This window comes from Oncorhynchus nerka, linkage group LG28, assembly GCF_034236695.1.
Source record: "Oncorhynchus nerka isolate Pitt River linkage group LG28, Oner_Uvic_2.0, whole genome shotgun sequence".
Classification (NCBI taxonomy): domain Eukaryota; kingdom Metazoa; phylum Chordata; class Actinopteri; order Salmoniformes; family Salmonidae; genus Oncorhynchus; species Oncorhynchus nerka.
In genome coordinates, this window is record NC_088423.1 from 30,473,341 (window position 1) to 30,492,149 (window position 18,809).

At 43.2% G+C, this 18,809-nt stretch overlaps 1 protein-coding gene across 1 annotated transcript; it reads left to right on the forward strand.

The window, feature by feature from the left end:
- Window positions 1-7,249: 7,249 nt before the first annotated feature.
- On the forward strand, window positions 7,250-17,068 carry eif4ebp2 (eukaryotic translation initiation factor 4E binding protein 2). The gene is made up of 3 exons (XM_029640376.2): window positions 7,250-7,581; window positions 15,322-15,507; window positions 15,689-17,068. The coding sequence occupies exons 1-3, from the start codon at window positions 7,443-7,445 to the stop codon at window positions 15,718-15,720; spliced, it is 357 nt and encodes a 118-aa protein (XP_029496236.1). The 5' UTR covers window positions 7,250-7,442; the 3' UTR covers window positions 15,721-17,068.
- Window positions 17,069-18,809: the final 1,741 nt, after the last annotated feature.

An 18,809-nucleotide genomic window follows, 5' to 3' on the forward strand; every position in this document is an offset into this window, starting at 1 on the left:
TCCAAGAAGCTAGCCAGAAGCTAGCCAGGAGCTAATCAGAAGCTAGTTAGCTTCTTTACTGGCAACTCGTTAGTATTCAGCTAACCACGGTTTGTGGTCATCAGCTATCCTTTAACTCGAAAATCTATCGCCAGTTTTGTACGATGCAGCGCGCTCGGAACGGAACATACCGGACCGATTTTTCTCTCCATGTCCCTGGATTTCAACTGCTCTCTGGACATTCACTCCCGGATCTCACAGCTAGCTGGCTGCTATCCGTGTGTCTATCTGCTTTCGTCGATTCCGGAGCAAACATCAATTACTCCGGAGCTAGCCAGCTCCGTCAATCACTCCTGAGCTCCGTCAATCACTCCTGGGCTGCAGTCACCTATCCGGACCCGTTTTACTGCCTACGCGGAGCCCCACCGGGCCTTCACAACTGGACTGCCGACGTTATCTACCCGAAGGAGATCCGGCTGGCTCCTCCGTCGTGACGTTACCTGAATGCCCATCTGCGGCCTGCTAACCGTTAGCTGTCTTACCGGCTGCTCTCAGAATAGACAATCGGACAATTTATTTATTTTTATTATTATTATGTTTCTTCTTGGGCCTCTATAACTATATCTATTGTTTTTATTTTTTTGTTGTTGTGTGATTTGGACTAATCCCCTCTACAACACGGAACTCCACTAATCTACTGACGGAACGCAAGAGGTGGCTAACAACAGACCTCCATCCTATGCTAGCTTGCTACCGATGTCCTGGCTAGCTGTCTAAATCGCCGTGACCCCCAAACCAACCTCTCCACTCCCTGGACCCTTTTGATCACTTGACTAAGGATGCCTCTCCTTAATGTCAATATGTCCTGTCCATTGCTGTTCTGGTTAGTGTTTATTGGCTTATTTCACTGTAGAGCCTCTAGTCCTGCTCACTATACCTTATCCAACTTATTAGTTCCACCACCCACATATGCAATGACATCTCCTGGTTTCAATGATGTTTCTAGAGACAATATATCTCTCTTCATCACTCAATACCTAGGTTTACCTCCACTGTATTCACATCCTACCATACCTTTGTCTGTACATTATACCTTGATGCTATTTTATCGCCCCCAGAAACCTCCTTTTACTCTCTGTTCCAGACGTTCTAGACGACCAATTCTTATTGCTTTTAGCCGTACCCTTATTCTTCTCCTCCTATGTTCCTCTGGCGATGTAGAGGTGAATCCAGGCCCTGCAGTGCCTAGCTCCACTCCTATTCCCCAGGCGCTCTCTTTTGATGACTTCTGTAACCGTAATAGCCTTGGTTTCATGCATGTTAACATTAGAAGCCTCCTCCCTAAGTTTGTTCTTTTCACTGCTTTAGCACACTCTGCCAACCCGGATGTTCTAGCTGTGTCTGAATCCTGGCTTAGGAAGACCACCAAAATTCAGAAATTTTAATTCCAAACTACAACATTTTCAGACAAGATAGAACTGCCAAAGGGGGCGGTGTTGCAATCTACTGCAAAGATAGCCTGCAGAGTTCTGTCCTACTATCCAGGTCTGTACCCAAACAATTTGAACTTCTACTTTTAAAAATCCACCTCTCTAAAAACAAGTCTCTCACCGTTGCCGCCTGCTATAGACCACCCTCTGCCCCCAGCTGTGCTCTGGACACCATATGTGAACTGATTGCCCCCATCTATCTTCAGAGCTCGTGCTGCTAGGCGACCTAAACTGGAACATGCTTAACACCCCAGCCATCCTACAATCTAAACTTGATGCCCTCAATCTCACACAAATTATCAATGAACCTACCAGGTACCCCCAAAGCCTTAAACACGGGCACCCTCATAGATATCATCCTAACCAACTTCCCTCTAAATACACCTCTGCTGTCTTCAACCAAGATCTCAGCGATCACTGCCTCATTGCCTGCATCCGTAATGGGTCAGCGGTCAAATGACCTCCACTCATCACTGTAAAACGCTCCCTGAAACACTTCAGCGAGCAGGCCTTTCTAATCGACCTGGCCGGGGTGTCCTGGAAGGATATTGATCTCATCCCGTCAGTAGAGGATGCCTGGATATTTTTTAAAAATGCCTTCCTAACAATCTTAAATAAACATGCCCCATTCAAGAAAATTAGAACCAGGAACAGATATAGCCCTTGGTTCTCCCCAGACCTGACTGCCCTTAACCAACACAAAAACATCCTATGGCGTTCTGCATTAGCATCGAACAGCCCCGTGATATGCAGCTGTTCAGGGAAGCTAGAAACCGTTATACACAGGCAGTTAGAAAAGCCAAGGCTAGCTTTTTCAAGCAGAAATTTGCTTCCTGCAACACTAACTCAAAAAAGTTCTGGGACACTGTAAAGTCCATGGAGAATAAGAACACCTCCTCCCAGCTGCCCACTGCACTGAAGATAGGAAACACTGTCACCACTGATAAATCCACCATAATTGAGAATTTCAATAAGCATTTTTCTACGGCTGGCCATGCTTTCCACCTGGCAACTCCTACCCCGGTCAACAGCACTGCACCCCCAACAGCAACTCGCCCAAGCCTTCCCCATTTCTCCTTCTCCCAAATCCATTCAGCTGAAGTTCTGAAAGAGCTGAAAAATCTGGACCCCTACAAATCAGCCGGGCTAGACAATCTGGACCCTTTCTTTCTAAAATTATCTGCCGAAATTGTTGCCACCCCTATTACTAGCCTGTTCAACCTCTCTTTCGTGTCATCTGAGATTCCCAAAGATTGGAAAGCAGCTGCGGTCATCCCCCTCTTCAAAGGGGGGGACACTCTTGACCCAAACTGTTACAGACCTATATCTATCCTACCATGCCTTTCTAAGGTCTTCGAAAGCCAAGTCAACAAACAGATTACCGACCATTTCGAATCTCACCATACCTTCTCTGCTATGCAATCTGGTTTCAGAGCTGGTCATGGGTGCACCTCAGCCACGCTCAAGGTCCTAAACGATATCTTAACCGCCATCGATAAGAAACATTACTGTGCAGCCGTATTCATTGATCTGGCCAAGGCTTTCGACTCTGTCAACCACCGCATCCTCATCGGCAGACTCGACAGCCTTGGTTTCTCAAATGATTGCCTCGCCTGGTTCACCAACTACTTCTCTGATAGAGTTCAGTGTGTCAAATCGGAGGGTCTGCTGTCCGGACCTCTGGCAGTCTCTATGGGGGTGCCACAGGGTTCAATTCTTGGACCGACTCTCTTCTCTGTATACATCAATGAGGTCGCTCTTGCTGCTGGTGAGTCTCTGATCCACCTCTACGCAGACGACACCATTCTGTATACTTCCGGCCCTTCTTTGGACACTGTGTTAACAACCCTCCAGGCAAGCTTCAATGCCATACAACTCTCCTTCCGTGGCCTCCAATTGCTCTTAAATACAAGTAAAACTAAATGCATGCTCTTCAACCGATCGCTACCTGCACCTACCCGCCTGTCCAACATCACTACTCTGGACGGCTCTGACTTAGAATACGTGGACAACTACAAATACTTAGGTGTCTGGTTAGACTGTAAACTCTCCTTCCAGACCCATATCAAACATCTCCAATCCAAAGTTAAATCTAGAATTGGCTTCCTATTTCGCAACAAAGCATCCTTCACTCATGCTGCCAAACATACCCTTGTAAAATTGACCATCCTACCAATCCTCGACTTTGGCGATGTCATTTACAAAATAGCCTCAATACCCTACTCAACAAATTGGATGCAGACTATCACAGTGCAATCCGTTTTGTCACCAAAGCCCCATATACTACCCACCATTGCGACCTGTACGCTCTCGTTGGCTGGCCCTCGCTTCATACTCGTCGCCAAACCCACTGGCTCCATGTCATCTACAAGACCCTGCTAGGTAAAGTCCCCCTTATCTCAGCTCGCTGGTCACCATAGCATCTCTCCCACCTGTAGCACACGCTCCAGCAGGTATATCTCTCTAGTCACCCCAAAACCAATTCTTTCTTTGGCCGCCTCTCCTTCCAGTTCTCTGCTGCCAATGACTGGAGCGAACTACAAAAATCTCTTAAATTGGAAACACTTATCTCCCTCACTAGCTTTAAGCACCAACTGTCAGAGCATCTTACAGATTACTGCACCTGTACATAGCCCACCTATAATTTAGCCCAAACAACTACCTCTTTCCCAACTGTATTTAATTTATTTATTTATTTTGCTCCTTTGCACCCCATTATTTTTATTTCTACTTTGCACATTCTTCCATTGCAAAACTACCATTCCAGTGTTTTACTTGCTATATTGTATTTACTTTGCCACCATGGCCTTTTTTGCCTTTACCTCCCTTCTCACCTAATTTGCTCACATTGTATATAGACTTGTTTTTTTTTACTGTATTATTGACTGTATGTTCGTTTTACTCCATGTGTAACTCTGTGTCGTTGTATGTGTCGAACTGCTTTGCTTTATCTTGGCCAGGTCGCAATTGTAAATGAGAACTTGTTCTCAACTTGCTTACCTGGTTAAATAAAGGTGAAATAAATAAATAAATAAAAATTCAGTTACCTTTGCATTCTTGGGTACAGGAAGCATGGTGGCCATCTTAAACCATGTTGGGACAGCAGACTGGGATAGGGGGAGATTGAATATGTCTGCAATATGTCCGTAAACACACCAGCCAGCAGGTCTGCACATGCTCTGAGGATGTGGCTAGGGATGCCGTCTGGGCCGGCAGCCTTGCGAGGGTTAACTCGTTTAAATATCTTACTCACGTCGGCCACGGAGAAGGAGGGAGCTGGAAGCAAGACATCTGTGACCGTGACATGGCTGATTTTATTTTTGTAGTCCGTGATTGCCTGTAGACCCTGCCACATACTTCTAGTGTCTGAGCCGTTGAATTGTGACTCCACTTTGTCCCCATACCGATTTGGGGTTTAAGAAGTCAATGAGAGAAGTGGTATAACTCCACCTTCATGAAAATGACAAACTCACATGTTTGAACTTTCTTCAAAAACAACTTTCTATGGAAGGAGTGCCTGCATATGCTCAGATCAACGCGAGGCAACCATTAGACCTGATGAAGTGTTAGCTTGCCAACTTCACCATTACATCGCCTACAAGCGTGATTGGGGATTTCTATTGGAGAAGCAGTTTCTGCTATCTTCATATTGTATGGTCTTTGATGATAGCTTGGCTATACATGGGGTACCTGTACCGAGTCGATGTGCAGGGTATGAGGTAATTGAGGTAGATATGAACATATAGGTAGGGGTAAAGTGACTAGGCAGCAGGATAGATACTAAACAGTAGCAGCAGCGTATGTGATGAGTAAAAATAGGTAATGCAAAGAGGGTCTATGCATCTATTTGCTATTTGGTTAACTATTTAGTATTCTTATGGCTCGGGGGTAGAAGTTCAGGGTCGGGTCCTATTGGTTCCAGACTTGGTGCTTCGGTACTGCTTGCTGTGCGATACCAGAGAGAACAGTCTCTGACTTGGGTGGCTGGAGTCATTCAACATTTTTAGGGCCTTCCTCTGACACCGCCTGGTATAGAGGTCCTGGATGGCAGGGACTCTGTAGTGCCTTGTAGTCAGATGCTAAGCAGTTGCCAAACCAAGCGGTGATGCAGCCAGTCAAGATGTTCTCTATGGTCCAGCTTTAGAACTTTTTGAGGATCTGAGGGCCCATCCATGCCAAATCTTTTCAGCCTCCTGAGGGGGAAGAGGTGTTGTCTTGCCTTCTTTACGACTGTGTTGGTGTATGTGGACCATGTTCATTTCTTAGTGATGTGGACCCCGAGGAACTTAAGCCTCTTGACCCGCTCCACTACAGCGGGTGGAGACCTCGATAACAGCATTTCCGGCAGTTAAATGTAACAAAACATTATTTATAAAAATATCTATATTGAATTATTAGTGTGTAAGTACTGATACTGCAGTTCATTTGTAAGAGTTTATCAATGAGTATGTTTATATGCACTGTAATAACTAGACATTAAACTGATTTTAAAAGTAGGCATTTTATTCAATAGTAATGTAAACACCATACTCTGTTTATCTTAAAATCGTAAAAGCGTAAAATCTAAATTGAAGTAAGCATAAAACACCTGCCTGGTTTTCTGATCTATTAGGACATGCGTTCCAGCGCTCCCTCTTTAGCGCGAATTAAATTAGTTCAGAACAACTGAATGTATGCGTTGTATAACGTTTCTATGCGAAAACTACGTCTATGTCTGAACTCGGAATAAAATATGCTTCCCAAAAATAATATGGTCCCTGTGGTAGAACGTTCATTTAAGTTGATTATTTCCTGCATTCATCAAAGTGCCATTAGGTAGCCTGATTTCAGATGTGTCCATGGAAACAGAATTATTCGGGAAAGCATGTAAACATTTTAATCAAACTATTATATTAATCGGACTATCCACCAAGGGCGTAACTTTGGTTTTAGAAGTGGGGGGACATTATTATTTATTTTTTATCCCTTCGGATAAACACTCCAAACAGCCTACCCTACCAGGACAAAAATGCAATTTTAGAATGTGGAGGGTACATGTCCCTCCTTTCCCCAGTGAAAGTTATGCCCCTGCTATCCACAATAGTAGCATTATTGTATGCGTGTAACCATAGGCTTTTTGCAAACCAGCTGAATATAAGTCAGGTCTCCAACCCATTATACTGTACATTTTCTTCAATATGGGAGATATCATGATATGTTCTATCTTGATAACATATGAATCCACTAAAACTCTGCGTTCTTCTTCTGCCATAAATCAGACTTTAGTTTGTTAAATGTAGATCACGTGCTACATGGAAACAGTAAAGCAACATTGCCCTGAACCAGAGAAGAAGATGCACTTTACCTCAACAATTCTTTTTACAGACTATGGCCGAAATCATCAACTACACTGAACAAAAATATAAACCCAACATGTAAAGTCTTGGTGCCATGTTGCATGAGCTGAAATAAAATATCCCAGAAATGTGCAATTTTGTCACACAACACAATGCCACAGATGTCTCACTTGACATATATCTCTCTATTATGTGTGGGAATACTTTAGAACAGATTTCCAAACTTAAAATCACTTGGAGCTGATTTGCTGAAAGAAAAAATATATATATATATATATACTTTCGGGGGGCCCAATAAATCACCTGCGGGCCGCCAGTTGGCGAACCATGGTCTATATGGCCTCAATCTACATCAAATAACTTAAAAAATATATATATAATACTTTTCTTTCTAAACACGTGTGGTGGCTGTCGTCCATTGACATCATATCCGGTCTGCTTGTGTTGTTGTTTTTTCTGCCTGGCGGAGGGAGTGGGGATGTACTGACGGCTGGGTGGAAGAGAGGAGCGACAAGAAAGCCTTGGGAAGAGATAAGATAGAAAGGGAAAAGGCCCTGGGTTCCACCATCCGTCAGGTTAGGCATCAACCACCTACAGATTGCAACACCGTCTGACCAGTCACTAAACCGGGGGTGAAATGTCGTCATCTACCAGTCGTCAGCTTAGCGAAAGCAGGGCCATTCCAACCAGGACGGTGTTGATCAACGATAGAACGCAGCTACCTCATGATTATTGCACCACCCCTGGAGGCACTTTATTTTCAACTACTCCGGGAGGTAAAATCAACCCGAACCAATAATTGTACCTTATTACTGATATGTGTGTTTAAGCAACTGTCGCCATTTCGCTATGCACTGTCGTGCATTGTGGCCTACAGTAGCTAGCATGTCAAGGCATCCCCAAGCGTTCAAAAACAAAGGTTTACCCGGACTCTGCCGTCACCTTTGGCAATGTGATTGGTTGGTGTTCAACGCAATGATTCTGAGTCATGGTGGCTACGTTTGTAACAGTGCAATATGTTATTTATTACAGTGCCTTCAGAAAGTATTCAATCACCTTGCCTTTTTCAAATACAATTGTTACAAGGTGAGATTAAAATGGATTTCAATGTAATTTGAAAATTACAAAATACTCTGTTAAAGTGGAATTCAATTTCGAATATAAAAAAATAACTATATACATATTATAATGAAAAATAAAACATATCTTCATAAGATAAGATTTCAACCCCCTGAGTCAAAAATTGTTAGAATCACCTTAGGCACCGATTTATAGCTGTGAGTCTTTCGGGGTAAGTCTCTAAGAGCTTTACACAACCGGATTGTAAAATATTTGCAAATTCTTCAAGCTCTGTCAAGTTGATTGATGATCATCGCTAGACAGCCATTTGTATGTCTTGCCATGGATTTTTAAGCCGATTTAAGTCCAAAACCTTAACTAGGCCACTCAGGAACATACAATGTCTAAGCAACTCCAGTGTATATTTGGCCTTGTGTTTTAAGTTATTGTCCTGCTGAAAGGTGAATTTGTCTCCCAGTGTTTGTTGGAAAGCACACTGAAACAGGTTTTCCTCTAGGATTTAGCCTGTGCTTAGCTCTATTCCATGTATTTTTATAATTAAAAAACTCCCTAGTCCTTGTCGATGACATTCACGCCCATAACATGATTCAGCCACCACCATGCTTGAAAATATGAAGTGGTACTCAGTGACGTATTGGATTTGCCCCAAACATAACGCTTTTTATTCAAGGTCAAGTAAAAAAAGTTGCAGTTTTACTTTAGTACCTTATTACAAACAGGAAGCATGTTTTGGAATTTAAAAAATTCTGTACAAGCTTCCTTCTTTTCACTCTGTCATTTAGGTTATTATTGTGGAATAACTACAATGTTGTTGATCCATCCTCAGTTTTCTCCTATCACAACCATTAAACTCTTACTGTTTAAAAGTCACCACTGGCATCATGGTGAAATCCCTGAGCTTGTTCTTTCCTCTCCGGCAACTGAGTTAGGAAGGACGCCTGTATCTTTGTCGTGACTGCCTGTATTGATACACTATCCAAAGTGGAATTAATAACTTCGTCATGCTCAAAGTGATAGTCTATGTTTGCAACAACAACAAAAATATTCACCTATCTACCAATAGGTGCCTTTTGCAAGGCATTGGAAAACCTCCCTGGTCTTTGTGGTTGAAATGCTTGACTCAGGACCTTTTTACATTTTTAGTCATTTAGCAGATGCTGTCCAGAGCGACTTACAGTGCATTCATCTTAAGACAGCTAGGTGGGAGAATCTCAGTGATAGTAAGTAAAATGTTCCTCAATAAAGTAGCTAAAATCAAATCAAATTTTATTTGTCACATACACATGGTTAGCAGATGTTAATGCGAGTGTAGCGAAATGCTTGTGCTTCTAGTTCCGACAATGCAGTGATAACCAACAAGTAATCTAACTAACAATTCCAAAACTACTGTCTTATACACAGTGTAAGGGGATAAAGAATATGTACATAAGGATATATGAATGAGTGATGGTACAGAGCAGCATACAGTAGATGGTATCGAGTACAGTATATACATATGAGATGAGTATGTAGACAAAGTAAACAAAGTGGCATAGTTAAAGTGGCTAGTGATACATGTATTACATAAGGATGCAGTCGATGATGTAGAGTACAGTATATACGTATGCATATGAGATTAATAATGTAGGGTAAGTAACATTATATAAGGTAGCATTGTTTAAAGTGGCTAGTGATATATTTACATCATTTCCCATCAATTCCCATTATTAAAGTGGCTGGAGTTGGGTCAGTGTCAATGACAGTGTGTTGGCAGCAGCCACTCAATGTTAGTGGTGGCTGTTTAACAGTCTGATGGCCTTGAGATAGAAGCTGTTTTTCAGTCTCTCGGTCCCAGCTTTGATGCACCTGTACTGACCTCGCCTTCTGGATGATAGCGGGGTGAACAGGCAGTGGTTCGGTGGTTGATGTCCTTGATGATCTTTATGGCCTTCCTGTAACATCGGGTGGTGTAGGTGTCCTGGAGGGCATGTAGTTTGCCCCGGTGATGCGTTGTGCAGACCTCACTACCCTCTGGAGAGCCTTACGGTTGAGGGCGGAGCAGTTGCCGTACCAGGCGGTGATACAGCCCGCCAGGATGCTCTCGATTGTGCATCTGTAGAAGTTTGTGAGTGCTTTTGGTGACAAGCCGAATTTCTTCAGCCTCCTGAGGTTGAAGAGGCGCTGCTGCGCCTTCTTCACGACGCTGTCAGTGTGAGTGGACCAATTCAGTTTGTCTGTGATGTGTATGCCGAGGAACTTAAAACTTGCTACCCTCTCCACTACTGTTCCATCGATGTGGATAGGGGGTGTTCCTCTGCTGTTTCCTGAAGTCCACAATCATCTCCTTAGTTTTGTTGACGTTGAGTGTGAGGTTATTTTCCTGACACCACACTCCGAGGGCCCTCACCTCCTCCCTGTAGGCCGTCTCGTCGTTGTTGGTAATCAAGCCTACCACTGTTGTGTCGTCCGCAAACTTGATGATTGAGTTGGAGCGTGCGTGGCCACGCAGTCGTGGGTGAACAGGGAGTACAGGAGAGGGCTCAGAACGCACCCTTGTGGGGCCCCGTGTTGAGGATCAGCGGGGAGGAGATGTTGTTGCCTACCCTCACCACCTGGGGTGGCCCGTCAGGAAGTCCAGTACCCAGTTGCACAGGGCGGGGTCGAGCCCCAGGGTCTCGAGCTTGATGACGAGCTTGGAGGGTACTATGGTGTTGAATGCCGAGCTGTAGTCGATGAACAGCATTCTCACATAGGTATTCCTCTTGTCCAGGTGGGTTAGGGCAGTGTGCAGTGTGGTTGAGATTGCATCGTCTGTGGACCTATTTGGGCGGTAAGCAAATTGGAGTGGGTCTAGGGTGTCAGGTAGGGTGGAGGTGATATGGTCCTTGACTAGTCTCTCAAAGCACTTCATGATGACGGAAGTGAGTGCTACGGGGCGGTAGTCGTTTAGCTCAGTTACCTTAGCTTTCTTGGGAACAGGAACAATGGTGGCCCTCTTGAAGCATGTGGGAACAGCAGACTCGTATAGGGATTGATTGAATATGTCCGTAAACACACCGGCCAGCTGGTCTGCGCATGCTCTGAGGGCCCGGCTGGGGATGCCGTCTGGGCCTGCAGCCTTGCGAGGGTTAACACGTTTAAATGTCTTACTCACCTCGGCTGCAGTGAAGGAGAGACTGCATGTTTTCGTTGCGGGCCGTGTCAGTGGCACTGTATTGTCCTCAAAGCGGGCAAAAAAGTTATTTAGTCTGCCTGGGAGCAAGACATCCTGGTCCGTGACTGGGCTGGGTTTCTTCTTGTAGTCCGTGATTGACTGTAGACCCTGCCACATGCCTCTTGTGTCTGAGCCATTGAATTGAGATTCCACTTTGTCTCTGTACTGACGCTTAGCTTGTTTAATAGCCTTGCGGAGGGAATAGCTGCATTGTTTATATTCTGTCATGTTTCCGGTCACCTTGCCCTGATTAAAAGCAGTGGTTCGCGCTTTCAGTTTCACGCGAATGCTGCCATCAATCCACGGTTTCTGGTTAGGGAATGTTTTTATCGTTGCTATGGGAACGACATCTTCGACGCACGTTCTAATGAACTCGCACACCGAATCAGCGTATTCGTCAATATTTTTATCTGACGCAATACGAAACATGTCCCAGTCCACGTGATGGAAGCAGTCTTGGAGTGTGGAGTCAGCTTGGTCTGACCAGCGTTGGACAGACCTCAGCGTGGGAGCCTCTTGTTTTAGTTTCTGCCTGTAGGCAGGGATCAGCAAAATGGAGTCGTGGTCAGCTTTTCCGAAAGGGGGGCGGGGCAGGGCCTTATATGCGTCGCGGAAGATAGAGTAACAATGATCCAAGGTTTTACCACCCCTGGTTGCGCAATCGATATGCTGATAACATTTAGGGAGTCTTGTTTTCAGATTAGCTTTGTTAAAATCCCCAGCTACAATGAATGCAGCCTCCGGATAAATGGTTTCCAGTTTGCTAAGAGTTAAATAAAGTTTGTTCAGAGCCATCGATGTGTCTGCTTGGGGGGGGATATATACGGCTGTGATTATAGTCGAAGAGAATTCTCTTGGAAGATAATGCGGTCTACATTTGATTGTGAGGAATTCTAAATCAGGTGAACAGAAGGATTTGAGTTCCTGTATGTTTCCTTCATCACACCATGTCTCGTTAGTCATGAGGCATACGCCCCCGCCACTCTTCTTACCAGAAAGATGTTTGTTTCTGTCGGCGCGATGCGTGGAGAAACCCGTTGGCTGCACCGCATCGGATAGCGTCTCTCCAGTGAGCCATGTTTCCGTGAAGCAGAGAACGTTGCAGTCTCTGATGTCCCTCTGGAATGCTACCCTTGCTCGGATTTCGTCAACCTTGTTGTCAAGAGACTGGACATTGGAAAGAAGAATGCTGGGGAGTGGTGCGCGATGTGCCCTTTTTCGGAGTCTGACCAGAAGACCGCCTCGTTTCCCTCTTTTTCGGAGTCGTTTTCTTGGGTCGCTGCATGCGATCCATTCCGTTGTCCTGTTTGTAAGGCAGAACACAGGATCCGCGTCGCGGAAAACATATTCTTGGTCGTACTGATGGTGAGTTGACGCTGATCTTATATTCAGTAGTTCTTCTCGACTGTATGTAATGAACCCTAAAATGACCTGGGGTACTAATGTAAGAAATAACACGTAAAAAAACAAAAAACTGCATAGTTTCCTAGGAACGCGAAGCGAGGCGGCCATCTCTGTCGGCGCCGGAAGCAAAGTCAGCGCTAGTAAGGGGGAAAAGAGTCAAGTGCAATCGTTAGTTCACAAAAGCTTTTTTTTTTACCTTACAGAAAATGTCATGTGTGGGGTACAGAAATGAGGTAGTCATTCAAAAATCATGCTAAACACTATTATTGCACACAGAGTGAGTCCTTGCAACTTAATATGGGACTTGTTAAGGACGTGTTTACTCCTGAACTTATTTAGGCTTGCCATAACAAAGAGTACTTATTGACTCACAACATTTCATTATTTATTCATTAGTAAAAAATACTTACCACATATTTCCACTTTGACATCATGGGGTCTTGTATGTAGGCCAATGACACAACCTCATTTTAATCCATTTTAAATTCAGACTGTAACACTCAGAAGGCCAGCGAGGACAAATTTATTTTTTAAATTGTTCCCTCGTTATGTCGATCACAACGCATTTATCTTATGATCACTACATAACAAAAGTTGTTTTGTCAAGATCACAAGATAATCAAAAGTACCACGCATCATCCATTAATTTGTTCAGATGCAAAATAACAACTTCATCAAGGAGCCCTATGGCTTTGTTGAGTGCAATGTGGGGCATTTGAGCCCTGAATGATACCTGACAGGCAGCACTGTCTCCCAAGCTGCGTGCCGCCCCCAAGACCACAGTCAATCGCATGCAAGGAACTACAGCGCTAACCTGGCTAGTATTGTGAGCTAGCTAGATAGTCTTGATACAGTGGGGCAAAAAAGTATTTAGTCAGCCAATAAATTCATTAAAAATCCTACAATGTGATTTTCTGGATTTTTTTTCTTCTCATTTTGTCTGTCATAGTTGAAGTGTACCTATGATGAAAATTACAGGCCTCTCATCTTTTTAAGTGGGAGAACTTGTACAATTGGTGGCTGACTAAATACTTTTTTGCCCCACTGTAGCTATCTTGTTATCTATGCTAGTTGTTAGCTTGCATAACTGATATGTGTATAATTATAAGGGATGCTTCATGTTTGTGGGTAATATTTACATTGGGTGAGCTCCATTCCTGACAGGCTTATCCGATTAAATTTCAACCAGGAAGCTGCTTTATAGGCTGTTTTTATAGGCAAGGCTTATTGTAGATTAGCTGTGAAAGTGCTTTATAGCCATATGCATATCTGATCCAGGGGGTGAGCTCTATTCCTGGCAGGCTGATCAGATTCAATAGCAAGCTCAGAGGCTGATGTCAGGATACTGCCTTGTAGGCTGTTACATGTGTTATTCTCCTTGCAGACAGCCTACTAGGTAGCATCCTGACTTATCAGCCTCTGAGGCTTCTAATGAATCTGATCAGCCTGTCAGGAATAGAGACCACCCAGTCTTGATCATTTAGATAATGCTAATGCTAATGCTAATCTGCCTGCAAGGAGCTTTACCTATAAAACAGCCTACAATGTAGAATCCTGACTTATCAGCCTCTGAGGCTGCTATTGAATCTTATCATCCTGTCAGAAATGGAGCTCACCCACTCTGTACATTTGAAATATTATCTATAAAACATGAAGTGTCCCGTACAATTATAAACATATCTGTTATGAAAGCTAACAACCAGCATATATAACACGCTAGCAACCAGGCTAACTAGCTAGCTCGCTCACAAGACTAGCCAAGTTAGCTGCATTGTTGCTTCCATGCGGTTGGCTGTGGTCTTGGGGGTGGCATACAGCCTGGGAGACAGGGCTCCCTGTTAGGCATCGTTTAGGGCTTAATTGCCCCATGAAGGCTTAAATGCCCCATGAGCTCTTGGCTCAAGATAAGGGACATTTAGCTTGTTAACATTCTAACTTATAAACTGATAATGAGCGCCAAACACATGAAAGCATGATGTTAGAATGAAATGTACCATCCCTTAGTGTAGCAATCAATAAAAACATGTGCTGATCCATCATGGGCTCTGCCTCCTCAGCCATACTGTCAATCTATCATCAATGCGTCTATTCCTATTTATAGAGTTAATCTTGTGATCTTGACAAAAACAACTTTTGTGATGTCTTGATCATGAGATAAATAAGTTGGGATCTCAACATAACAGGGGTATTTTTTTTATTTTATTCATATGATCTCTCGGGACATCCGTAGTAACACAACAAAATGAAATGAAAATGAAAAAGTGAAGGGGTGTGAATACTTTCTGAAGGCACTGTAGGTAGTTACAATGTATTCATATATTCATACATACATGGCTGGTTTGAGGAAGTATCTGAATTTCATTTCCTAGACAGTGCTTTTGCATTTAAATAAATATTGCACTTTTATTGAAATAATGTTTATAGAAAGCTAAGGCCTCTGCTTTTTTTTTGACGATACTGTAAACAATTATCCCAGCATCTGATGTAGGTGCCTAGGCCATGTTGTACATGACACGCCATCTTTTGATTAAAATGGGTATTTACAGTAAATATGTAACGAACTAAACAGGTTTATGCTATTCCCCTTTCGATTCACAGATTAGTGAATTGGTGCATCATTTTGTTTGTTTGTTGCCGCCATTGTAATGATGACATTTGCAAAAACAAGAAAACAGATGAATCGATGCAATATAATCAGCGTGTTATTATCGACATGATGGTTTACCAGTTCTTTAAAGCAGGTTTGTAATATATCTGTTGTTACTGCATTTCTATACATTTGATGGTTGTAAATAATATGTCAAAGATGTTATTAAATAATCACTCTCCTCTATCATAGGGACCAGGATCATCTACGACCGTAAGTTCCTATTGGACCGGCGTAACTCCCCCATCGCCCAGACCCCCCCGGCCCACCTGCCCATCATCCCCGGGGTGACCAGCCTCAACGTCCTGACCGAGAACAGAAGGAACGAGGCCAACAACCACATCAAACCCCACAACAGTCATGGCAAGACAGCCACCGGTCAGTGGGTGCCATATCCTCTGACTACTGTTGTCATGCCATACAACATGCTCTCTCTCTGTAGTCCATGTCAACCATGTTTTATCATGGAACCCCTGAGTCAAATTAGTAATAACAAAGGTATTACACCCCTTGCTTTAGAGTACAGATGACATTGTATTTGTGTTCTTGTGTTTTAAAGGTGAGGATGCTCAGTTTGAGATGGACATCTGACCTCACCTGAGGAACCACACCGGAACAACAGAAGAAGAAACAAACCTGGTTCCTGTGCTGTGTGCCAGTGGCTTGGCTTGTAGAAACCAATGTTGTGAGCTCTCACATCACTCACAGCAGCCATCTTCTTTCGCTCTCTGTCTCGCCATCACTGGGTGTGATGTATGTAAACCACGCAGATAAACTATACCATGTAATACGTTAACTGTACGACCAACTTGGCCCCATACTGTGGCTCTGTTTCAATGTCCATGCTAGCATACCACTTAGAATGAAGCAATGTATTTGACATACATCCTAAGTGGTATGGTAGTGTGGATATTGGAATGTAGCCTGCATGTGTTGTTGCCAACTCATCTATCGTTGTCAAGCCATAGTTTGGCATGACAATGAAACAACACAAAGAGGAGTTGGCTACAATACAAACTGACTGGGCTACCAGGCTATGGCTAACCCTGAGACCTAGCGGAAGACTCTGCAGGTCTATTTGAATAGGTCTCAGGGTTACCAACTGCCGTATATGTATTGTATGTACTTCAGCCACACAACAAGGAAAAGGGTCTAAAGGTAACCAGAGATATGCTTAACCATTAACAAAATGTAGACGCCCAAGTCAATGCAGTAATCTAAACGGACCATTCTGTATTTCTGTATGTGTCCTTAATACCAGAGCACACTGTAAACAAAGCTGTCTTTACTGCTTTAGACATTTTATAATGGGGCCTAAGAAACTGTACAACATCTACTACTTGTACTACTTTGTAGAGCAAAGTACTGGCCTTAGATTGATGTTACTTATCCTTTTCAGAACCTTTGTCATTGTTTGGGTAAAATGTTCATACAAAAAAAAAATACTGGATATGCTCTTACCTGCCTGTTTTGCAGTCCGTTAGTTACCAGCAATTAAACTCATAAGGGATGATGTGACTGATTAAATTCTGATTAGCTGAGAATTTCATCATCATTCCAAGCCTTGAATATCTATCCATCACCAATACAAGCCTGACTTTATGTTGCGTTTTGGGTCTTTCTGGTAAAGGATTTTATAAAGATTTACCATTTGGAAAACTTTGGCTTTCCGTTTGTGGTGATGGTTTGATAGATTTGCAAAATGAAAGGAGAAAATGAATTTCTATATTATTTCAGGCTATTCTAAATGTTATACATAATCCGATAATGACTAAATACATTTGAATTAGCTACATGAATGGTTTGTATTTTGTCGCAAAAGAGATTTGAAACTACAAACCTAACTGCTGTTCTAATTTTGAATTAACTTCATTTTTTTGGAGAAATGTCAATGCCAGTGGACACTGTTACAGATCAATAAAGTTCCTTATGATGAGGATTATGCTGTTCTGCCTGTTTTGTCTGTGCACATGGTTTCACATGGTTGTGATCACATTGATAACAAAAGTACACGAAAGTCCAACAAATTTGTCTTCTGCTTTATCCCATTCCCAACCCCTTCAAAAGACTGAGATAAACACAGAGAGGAATATCCATACATCCAGTTGCTTTGAGCAGGTGTTGGAGATTAGAGTGTACACAGTATGTTCAATAAAAAGAAAAGACTCCACATACTGCAATCTATTTTCCCAGGTGTGTTCAATGTCACGCTTGGAGACACTGCATACATTGAAGAGTCTTCCTTTTATTTTTTAATCACAGTCACAGAGATAATCTTCTCTTTAGATCCTTTTTCTGAGAAAAAAAAAACAAGGTAGTCAGTGATCTTCTAGTCGGAGCTCTAGAGATGGTGTTTCCGACTTTTCCAATTTGTATGATCGTTAAAAAAAAAAGTCCCAGTCGGAACTCGTTTTTCCCCCGGAGTTTTCATTTGTCTTGAATGCACTGAAGTTTGAAGTCAAGAGATTTACAAGTACCTAGTTGTTTTGATGCAGCATAGAAAAGCCTCAAGGCTTCAGTCATAACGGCGGCAAAAAAAAAAAAAAAAAAGAGTTACAGGGGGCAGTTTAATCACGTCCGAATCGTCCTCTGGAAAAACAGACATGCTTGGGTTTGTCGCGTTCTAAGCGACTGGGAACTCGGAAATCTCCGACTTCAGTGTGTTGAAGACAACTGGGAACTTGAAAAAAATGTTGCTCCGACGAAGAAAAATAATTTTGAACGGTCATCCAACTCGGAAAAGTCGGCAACTCTTGCCTCTTTCTAGAGCTCTGACTTTCCGGTTTGAAGATCACTGGCGTCATGATTTTACCTCATTTTTTTAGTTCCCAGTTGTCTTGAAAACACCAATACTTAAATAACGGACATTTTAATAGTAATTACAAGTCCTTTGCAAATATGACACCATACGGGTAGTATGGGTAGTAGTTCCCCAGCCCTAGGGTCAGTTATTGAATAGCCCTGGTGTAGGATATTGTTTGACCACTAGGTGGTGGGCAATGTTAAGTGTTTCAAGTACAGCAAAAACTTTTGGTCATGTAGTGTATGTGGACACATGCTCGTCGAACATCTCAGTCCAAAATAATGGGCATTAATATGGAGTTGGTCCCTCCTTTGCTGCTATAACAGCCTCCACTCTTCTGGAAAAGGCTTTCCACTAGATGTTGGAACATTGCTGTGGGGACTTGCTTCCATTCAGCCACAAGAGCATTAGTGAAGTCGGACACTGATGTTGGGCGATTAGGCCTGGCTTGCGTTCAGCTTTCCAATTCATCCCAAAGGTGTTTGATGGGGTTAAGTTAGGCCTCTGTGCAGGCCAGTCAAGTTCTTCCGCACCGATCTCAACAAATCAATACTGTATATACCTCGCTTTGTGCACGGTGGCATTGTCATGCTGAAACAGGAAAGAAGCTTTACACCACTCCAGCTGACACTTGGCATTGCACATGGTGATCTTAGGCTTGTGTGCGGCTGCTCGGCCATGGAAATCCATTTCATAAAGCTCCCGACGAACAGTTCTTGTTGCTTCCAGAGGCCGTTTGGAACTCGGTAGTGAGTGTTGCAACCGAGCACAAACATTTTTTACGCACTGCGCGCTTCAGCAGTCGGCGGTCCCGCTCAGTGAGCTTGTGTGGCGTCTACCACTTCGCAGCTGAACCATTGTTGCTCCTAGATGTTTC